This window comes from Pseudorasbora parva, chromosome 10, assembly GCF_024679245.1.
Source record: "Pseudorasbora parva isolate DD20220531a chromosome 10, ASM2467924v1, whole genome shotgun sequence".
Classification (NCBI taxonomy): domain Eukaryota; kingdom Metazoa; phylum Chordata; class Actinopteri; order Cypriniformes; family Gobionidae; genus Pseudorasbora; species Pseudorasbora parva.
Window position 1 is genome coordinate 9,530,684 of NC_090181.1, and position 9,958 is coordinate 9,540,641.

General features: G+C 38.9%; 1 protein-coding gene across 1 annotated transcript; it reads right to left on the minus strand.

Annotated features, from left to right (window-relative positions):
- Nucleotides 1–5,973: 5,973 nt before the first annotated feature.
- arf6b (ADP-ribosylation factor 6b) lies at nt 5,974–8,399 on the minus strand. Its single transcript, XM_067455097.1, has 2 exons — nt 8,287–8,399; nt 5,974–8,094 (listed from the first exon to the last, which is right to left on the minus strand). Exon 2 carries the CDS (start codon nt 7,478–7,480, stop codon nt 6,953–6,955), a length of 528 nt encoding a protein of 175 aa, XP_067311198.1. The 5' UTR covers nt 7,481–8,094; nt 8,287–8,399; the 3' UTR covers nt 5,974–6,952.
- Nucleotides 8,400–9,958: the final 1,559 nt, after the last annotated feature.

Sequence of the window (9,958 nt, forward strand, 5' to 3'; positions counted from 1 at the left end):
GGAACAATCTGACTCACTCATATTCTCACTTTACAGCAAATGTCTCGTAAGACTGTTGCCACAGCAATGGGAAAATCAAACAGGTCTTTGTATGAGTCGGTCTGTATTATAGTGTAAAATGGGTGGGTCTGCATGTGCCCATGGTTACACCCTTTAACCAGAGTGAGTTACCACTGAAAGAAATGCCAACTGAATTAACACGCCATTAACGTACTTTGGCTCAGTGGGTTGACTCACATGTACCAACATATGCTTGTTAGGCCCGTAGACAGAGAGATGGTGAAATTATGCAAGTATGCTGTGGCATGTTTGTTTCAATAAAAGCCCAGCTTTAAATACTGGCTAAGGGATTTCTTGCGATTCAAATTTATTTTAGGGAGGGAACAGGAAACGAATCAATAATACAGTGTTTAACTCTCACTGGCTAACAGATCCATCAGTGAGTCACCTGGGAGGAACCTCACTGGTTACGTAATCCATCCATCACGTCTGAACAGTGAAACAACAATTCGCACATTCCAACTTCCCATTCATCTACTTTCCCTCTGACTATTTTCCGCTCAGGAAATCCAGCTTCAGAATTCCAAATATTCCCATAGGAATGCTTCCTCCAGCCAACAATCCTCCAGCTGCGCAACATAAGCAGGACAAAAAGTGGCTACATAATGTAACTATCCCCATAGGCTGCTTACCATTATGAAAGAGCATTAGAGCTTGTTTGGGAATTAATTGAGACTGGGGAAAGAACAGCGAAAGAGTTTCCGTGGGTTGGTTTTAGGGAGGTGTAGCCTGCAATGGTTTGAAAAAAGGGCTACAAAGTATTCATTAGATTCCAGAGAGATGAGCTGGAGTGGGTTCTTTTGGCTATTTGCTGTGTGAATTGCTAATATTGATCCTAGAGGTCGGCCTTTGACCGCTCCCACCATTCGCTTTTCCATATCCAGTGTTATCTGAGAACATCTGCAGCTAAGGTTCACTAGGGTCAGAGTACACAGAATGTAAACACTGCACAGAGCCACTAACACACTGTATTTGGCTTACATTCATGTAAGGTACGCTTCTATTTCTGTGAAATTAATAAGAGCTAATTTCCTGCTTCCAAAATGCATAAGATAAAACCTTTGGGAAACGCACTTTATTTCGATGGTCCACTTTAGACATTCTACTAACTGTAACTAATTTTGCAACTACATTTCAACTAGAAGTCATTAGAGTAGTTGACTGTCTGCTTAATATCTTCTAACACTTTATTGTAATGGTCATTTAAAGGGATAGTTCCAGTGGCGGACGATTAAGAGTAAAAGGGCTTGTGCATAAGTGCAGAGTTGTTCAAAAATCCTGCCTCGCCATTCACATTGTTTTCCATTAAAGGACAGTCTCAAAACATTGTTAATGTATGACTTCACCCTTTGCTGGAAGAGTGTATTTTTCAGCATGTTTCTTTCTGTGTAAAGTGTGCTTATGGAAAGATATAGGCTAATATAGATTGCCCTATCTGTGTCTGTTTATGCAGTTCTTACAGCAAAACATATCGACACCAATTCTTTCTTTCTTGAAGTGAACTTTTTTGCTTGGTGATTAGATTCAGTGTTTGGCATTGCCGGCTTGAACATGTGAGCGTGATGCGTCCGGTGTGGCATATGGCGGTTTATCCATAGCGTGCGCACAGAGAGAGTCTTGTGCTTGAACGGACAAATACACATAAAGGTATTCCAAAAATAGCGAGTATAATAGTTAACAGTCGGCTGTGTCTTAACCAAATGCAAGCAGTTGACAAATAAAATCGGATGCGTGTCAGTACTGGATTCAAAATTGAGGATCTGGTCTTAAACAGACATCAGCCTATAGCCTCCTGCCGTCTGTCATTAAAGTTAATCAAAGAACAAAAGAAAAATCACCCACTGATCTTGACTCAATATCTTGTAGCTAGTTTTAACATGCATTAATCTATATCTATCTTATAGAAATACTTTTTTTATTTTTTTGGTCATGTTTAGCATGAGAATCCATCTCTTCAACCGTGTAAATAAGTCAGAATATGAAATAGAATTAGGGTCCCTTAATACGTGTAAATGATAATACATACACAATTATACTTTCAGGACTCCTGCAAAATATGGCTCTGTGCTTAGTATCTTCATGGAAATATTCAAATAATAATAAGAAAAAAATAGTTTGGAATTAAATGTTAATTAAAAAAATTAAAAAAAAGTACTAGGATCCTTCCGTCCAACACACAAGGATAGTCTGACAGTTATGCTCAGGGAAGAAATTGAGCAAATATTAATGTACAAATATTTCCAACTATAATCAGTTAATAGGAACCCAAAAAAGAACTTTAAAGAATGAACACAGATATATACCAAACCTGTTACAAACCTGTCCTACAGAAACTAGCGTGCAGAATCCAACAGTCAAGCTATACAAATAATCATATTTACTCTAGAGTATTTGATGGGTTGTCATGCTGGGACACAATTATGAAAATTAACTAATCGTGTTAATAAACTAATCGTAGTTTAGTTTAACTAAAATAATGTTGTAGCACCAATCTACAGAAACACTACATCAAATTTAGACTTCATCTCATAAGCTTAATGTTGGACAGTAACATACCAATCCTCTTTTTTTTTTAAATTTTATTTAGAGTTAGTTCACCCCAAAAAAACTAAACAAACAAACAAAAAACAAAAAGCCCATGATTTACTCACCCTCAAGTCATTAGGTGTATATGAAATCTCAGAAAAAAAGGTACAGTGGAGGTACAATTTTATTCCTTGGGGAACAAAATTCATAACTGTACCTTTTAAGGTACACAATTGGTCCTTAGGGTTCAAATATGCCAGTTTTACTCAGTTGAGCCGCTGTCCTGCAGAGTTTGGTTCCAACCCTGAGACACATATATAGAAGCTCTTATTGAGAATTAAGGGTACCACCCCAGTGACAGCCACTTGTACCTCAAAAGGTACAATTTTGTACTTTTTTTTTTTGACAGTGTGATATTCTTCTTTCAGATGAAAACAGTCAATTACATTATATTAAAAATGTCCTGGCTTTATAATGGCAGTGAATGGTTGTCATTTTAGAAGTCCATTAAAGTGCATCTGTCCATCATATAACTGCTCCACACAGCTCTGGAGGTTATAGCAGTGGTTCCGTGGTTTTTTATCTAGGCTTAGTTGTGTTTATGGGGCGCAGTATAACATGTCTTAATACATCTTTTTTTTTAACGCCGTATTTTTCTTATATTTTACCTTTATTCCACACCGCTGTCTTCACTGTCCTTTGAACGGCTCATTTGCTTCCTGCTTCTATGCAGCCCATCCCTCCGAAAAACGCAATGGTCTTAGATTGGTTAGATGGCCAAATGTAGTTTCCTGTATTTTTATTGGCTGAAGTGCCAAGCACAGGTTGTCCATAACACCACGCCCCTTACCATTACGGGCAGAAGTCACATCTGCGGAGACTAGCAAGGGTTTATGATGTCACCAACCCAGGAAGAAACTCGCTGTAGTCCAAACCGGCCGTTTAATAAACTGCCATAAATTTTAAAAAGACAATATCTCCGTTTGCATTGATCTTTCAGCGCTGTAACTTTGCAGATACGGTTTATGCTCAAGCAGCAACATTACACACTAACTAAAGTTAAAAAAGTGAAATTACATGCATGCAACCCCCCCTTTAATTAAGGCCTTCTAGTCCTCATTTATATATATTATATATTTATGTCATCATGCCATAAAAGGGTTAGTTCACCCAAAAAGGAAAATTGTGTCATAATTTACTCACCTTCATTTCATTCCAAACCTGTATGAGTTTCTTTCTTCTGCATGACACAATAAATAAATATATATTGTTTTACAGAAGATACAGGTTTGGAACAACATGAGGGTGAGTAAATTATGACAGAATATTTCATTTTTGAGTGAACCATTTCTTTAAAATGACACTGTTAGACTACACAAGTTGCTCTTCTTTCTTCTCTTGCATGCTGTAGATTAGAAGCGGGGGTTTCTTTTCCAAAATAGCAGTATACATTGAAAAAGTGGGTTTGAATCCAAATTTAAAGTTCATCAAGACTCTTTAAAAACAAATTTAAAGAATGAAGGCCACCTGAGCTACACAAGTATTCCATGTTGCACATTTTTGCCCTCTTACACAGGAGACTATTAATAGTGTCTGTGTCATTAGATCAACACCAGCATCAGCAGAGCCACATGAGCTCCACCCAACCTCCCACCTCAGGCCTGACATCACACTGACCACTTCCCTTTTAGATATGACAATGAAACCAGCTCGGCACTAAAAGTTACTGAGCAGGCAAACACACGCACCCTGAGAATGTGAGGAAAAACTGCTGATGTAAAAATGGAGAGGAAACATTTGTTACTGTATTTTTTGCCTTCATTTATCATGTGTTTGTGTGTGTGTCTAATAAGTATTATTCAGCAAGGATGCATTAATCAAAAGTATCAGTAGACATTTATAATCTTATAAATGCTATCAAGCTTTATATTTATTTTAAAATAAAATAAAATATCTACCAATATTAAGCAACTGTTTTATATATATATAAATAAATAAAAAATCAGCAAATCATTTTATTAGAAAGATTTCTGAAGGATAATGTGACACTGAAGACTGGAGCAATGATGCCGAATATTTAGCTTTTCTATCACAGAAATAAATGACCTTTTAAGATGTGTATAGAATACAATTTCACAAAATTACGTTTTTTGCTGTAGTATTGATAAAATAAATGCAGCCTTGTTAGCATATGTAATAGATATATGCACAAGGTTTTGGATGAAACATTAGCTAAAAAGGGAAGGAACGATATCCACACTTTTGGCCTCCTTAGTTATTCATAAACTCATATGCAGCGCATTACATACCAAAGAAGATAGATAAGACGCAGCCATAAAACACATGTAGTGTGACAATCACCTGCTTTGTAATTCAAACTGTTCTGATCTTGTAAATGCTACAAACAAACATGCAAATGTCTGTGCTATGGTTAAACAGCGAGTCCCAACAAGTTGGACCACAACAGTAGCTGCGCTATCCCTCAGGATTGGTTACAGTATCTGCTCCTAAAATGAAACCAGTACAGTATTTCTCACTTTAAAAGCAAGTGCAGCAAAACTACAGCAAAAAAAAACAAGTCAAGATCATTTCCGGCAATGCAAGCGGCTGATGTAGCCCTTGTGGCTTGGACTGATTTGAATACCGTCGAGTGTGAGAGAAGGAACAGCCTAGCGGTTTAACAATCATTCAAGATGGTGTGCAAGGCAACAAGTGAGTGCAGCACTTGTTATTAACAGCTGTGTCAGCAAGAGCAGCATTTGTGCCGTCCAGCGCCGACCGCCCATTACTCTTCTCTGTGTGCGATAGTTTAGCAGCTGTGCGGCCTTTAGAGAGCAAGCGGGAGACATCCTGTTTTTACAGTGGGATTTGCTGGGGGGTGTGTAGAGCTGACCTGTTTCCAACACGCCACTTCAAAACAGCTTATTTTGGGAGATTAAATACGATGTTCATATAACAAATATTTGCGATAAGACATTACAGGAAGATCTAAGTGTCCTGCACCGAATGCTATTTCACATATGCCCTCTTTAGAAAGGTGTCTGGAGTCCTGTGTGCAAAAAGCACATGATGAGGTCAAACATTAAACCCAAAACACATTCTTTTGAATCTTATCTTCCGTGGATTCCAAAGTGCTGGAGTCCCGGGTTTGGAAAATTTTGTGCAAATATAAATGGGCTTCAGACTCAGGGAAAGCAAACAAAAAAAGATTTTCCATGTGCACTACCTTGAGCAAAACTGAAATGAAACGAGGAAGAATGTTCTAGCAGCGCTAAACGCATTTTCCATCTGACTTTGGTTTGGCTTCTGTAAATGAGTCTGACGGTGGAAACTCCCATGCATTGATAGGCATCATGAATTGGTCAGAACAAGAATGAACTAAAAGGATTAAAATGACTAAGTTTAATTTGAAGTTACAATTACATAGCTGTTTCTGTACATGTTTCTCAAAATGATTAAAGCAAAGAGAATGAAACATTTCTCTCCAAAAAAGAAAAAAAAGAAAAAGTCCACTCTACCGCAAGCACTACACTTGAAATGCAAGAATGTAACAATCCCACATTTGAAATTGAGAGACATATGAGTGCAAGTCAAAGACAATCTGGTCAATGTAATTAGCCTAAATGGTAAAAGGGCTACAAAAGGCATCCCTCGATGTTTGAAAAAAGAAAGTTGAACTTTTGGGCTACACTGCAATGCAGACAAAACCTTTCTGAGGATATTCGAGCTTCACTTGTTTGCGGTTTGAATGTAAGTTACGCCTGTGGTTAGTAAGCCCGCCTTCCACAATTAGACTCTTGCATAAAATGTTCCATGGATTCATTTACATGTTGATTATCATTGGATGTCAGTGATATCATAACTATGGCACGGGTTAAAACCTGTTACACCACATTAGCTACCTACGATTAGTATGCTACAACCTCCTCAGCAAAACTGTGCTTTGCTACAGTGGATGTCTGGACAGTTTTGATACTCGGTATAAAATGCCTTTAACACACTATTGGACCGTTTGCTGGAGACGAACTTAATTTTTTTGACTCTGAAATCTCAAAGAAAAGAGCTGAAGAAGAGAGACAACAAATATAGAAAACCTACAATCAAAGGAAAAAAAATAGAGAATCTTCATTCAGGAATGCTTTATCATGTTAAGCAATAGTCCAAGGTGTGTGACACGGGTATGTCACACAGTAGACAGGAAACTAAAAGCAAGCCAAACCCGTTACGTTATTTCAAAAAGGGTTCTTTGAAAACTAACCAAAAATAAATGTTAACTCTAAATCAAAACGGCACAAATATTCGGTGGAGATGTCTGATTTATCCCCATGTTGAGTTCATTTGTCCTAAACAGTCAGTGCCAGTGTCATTAAGACTTGTAGTTAGATGTTAACCAAGTTAAGCCTTCGTACAGTCCATCTCCGGTGGTCGCACACGAGGGCTGCACGTACCAATTCCTATCTCGGATGCGCGTCAGTCCCAGCTTCTCCTGGATCTCGTGCGGCTTCATGGCGTCCGGCAGGTCTTGCTTGTTGGCGAAAATCAAAATGATGGCGTCCCGCATCTCGCGGTCGTTGATGATGCGGTGGAGTTCCTGCCTGGCCTCGTCTATGCGATCTCTATCGGCACAATCCACCACAAAAATTAACCCTTGCGTGCCTGTGTAGTAATGTCGCCAGAGGGGACGAATCTTATCTTGTCCGCCCACATCCCACACGTTGAACTTGACATTTTTATAGGTGACCGTCTCCACGTTGAACCCGACAGTTGGGATGGTGGTCACAGACTGGCCGAGTTTCAACTTGTAAAGGATGGTGGTTTTCCCAGCGGCATCCAGTCCGAGCATCAATATTCTCATCTCTTTGTTACCAAATATCTTTGACAGCATCTTCCCCATCTTGCAAATTGTTCATAAATGGTTACTTCCCCCCAAAAAGAAAAAAAGTTATATACGGGTGGTTCAAAAGCAAAATAAGTGGGATTTTACTTTAAGATTTGGAAGTGAACAGAACAGTTTAAAGATTTCACGCTGCTGGGCATAAAGTCACTTTTGATAAAATGTATTTCCAGCCGATACAGGCCACTGTACTTTTGATTAAATGACAGTACTGATAACTTTCAGTACTAGACGTACAATCTGAAAAGGTCAAACTCGTTTTTCAGAGCTTTTACTTAGGTTGTAGGGTGGTGTCCGTTTGAAAAATGCCACACTGACTTAATAATCCACAAAAGCAGCGATTTTTCGATGCTTTTCCTGTGTGTCCGTTAAGTGCTGTGAGGCCTCTTTAAGAGCCTGCGGTCTTTCAAGACTTCCTCTTGGCGTGTGAATGTCCGTCTCGGGGGCTGTCTCACGTCCTTCCCCCCAAAAATGTAACCGGATAGCAGCTGAAGACGTTCAGAGCCTCGGCGGAAAAGCGTTCATTTGTCCAACCGGTGGGTCTGTCATCTGGGCCGTCTGAAGCGGAGCCGCATCGATTTCAACCGTCCTGAATTCGAGTGTCTCACGTGTCCCTGAGAGACAAGAGAGGCTCAGAGGGAGTGCCAGAAAAGAGCAACTTAGCCAGCTAGCTTAGCCGTCCGAACAACACACACAAAATCTCTAACCACCGACTTTTTACACATATTTTCGACAGGATATGTAAAATATAACCATTAACAAGTTATTTTCATTCATTTTAGAGAGACTAAATGCGTTTTAGTTACCTGCGGAGGCCCACCATTCTCTAGCAGTCTCAACCCCGGTGTTCACTCCTAAAATCAGCCGAGTTCTGTGTGAAACTGACTACGTCAACGCAAACCAGCGGAAATGGCCGTTGCAGCCCGTATTTCATAATAAAAGATCTTTGCAAACGTCAAAACTGAATTAAAACCCAGACTTTAAAAAACGGTATCCCCGTATGTTATTGTTCCTGATGCTGTATTTACTCTCTTTTGTGTGTGTGTGTGTGTGTGTGTGTGTGTGTGTGTAGTGGATTTAAATTTTTTATTGTGAATAGACTTGAATGCATACAGTAGCCTACGGAATAGTACAAGTTGTTAAACAAGCCTATACATATGGAAACACATATTAGACATAAGACATACACAATATATACACCATACATGCTGGGCAAAAAGACAAACAAACAGGTGAAAAACAAAGTAAGAAAAAACAAAACCCAATACACTTAACCTGATTGTGCTTGTGAATGGCTGGACCTGTTAAGGGATTACACAAATGACAAAAATTACAGTTCTGTCATTATTTAGGCTAGCCTACATAAAACTGTGAAAACAACAGGATTATTCTGAATAATGTTGGTAGCCAAACCATACCGGTGATTATTGGCGGGCACACACACACACACACACACACACACACACACACACACACACACACACACACACACACACACACACACACACACACACACACACACACAACACGACCCATAACTGACTCATGAAGACTGAAGACAGTCACTTGTCACCATCTACTGGTGTAACAAATTAACCTAAAGAGTCACATCTATCAAACCCCATTTCTAGAAAAAAACTAAAAAATTGTGATACAGTACAAACAGTAAAAAGTCGTAGTGCTGTTTGTCTGAATATCTGCATTCTTGTAAGTAGAAGTAATGACTGGAATTAACACAACTGGTTGCAGTTTCCGATCTATAATTAGATAGGAAAATAAAGGCCTGTTCACATAAATATGATAATTATGATAATGATAAAGATATAGTTTTAAAAATCATTTTTAACTATAACGATAACAATGATTTAGAAAGTTATCGTCAGTTGGTCTGGACACTTATATAGTTATAGTTAGTTATCTTATAGTTAGTGTGAAAGGACCTTAAGAAAGAGCAACAGGTTTATGGCTAATAAAAAATTACCCTCAAAGTTCTGGTCTCGGACATTCTGCACTAACATTCTTACAACATTCAAGGGACCAAAAATAGTTTTTTTTTAATGCATTCCACATTTCCAGGTTACTCAGAACTCTGAGTCAGAAGTGGAAGTCATCATAGTTGGGTAAACTTCTATAGCGGTCAATGAGAGACAAGATTTTTTGTGTTCTGGTTTGCTCAAATTTCAAACACTGCAGTAAGCTGGACTGATAAACCCAGCCTGATCTGCCGGCGATATGATTTCGCCCTGCAACTCAGTCTGGAAACATGCACATTAATTTCTACTGCTTCTGTTACACTTTTGCAGGAACTAATCACAGACTGGCTTATCCTTATCCACCTGGCACACCATTGGCGGGTTTAACACAATGATGGATAGAGAAACGATGGGTTGTTGCCTGTTGATCACGCCTCTTGTGGTCTGATTGGTTGAAGGACTATCCAATAGTATACAGAGTCATATGAATTATGCTCGTTTATCA

Coding starts and splice junctions, on each gene's coding strand:
- arf6b (XM_067455097.1), bottom strand. CDS start 7,480: ATGGGGAAGATGCTGTCAAAGATATTTGGTAACAAAGAGATGAGAATA.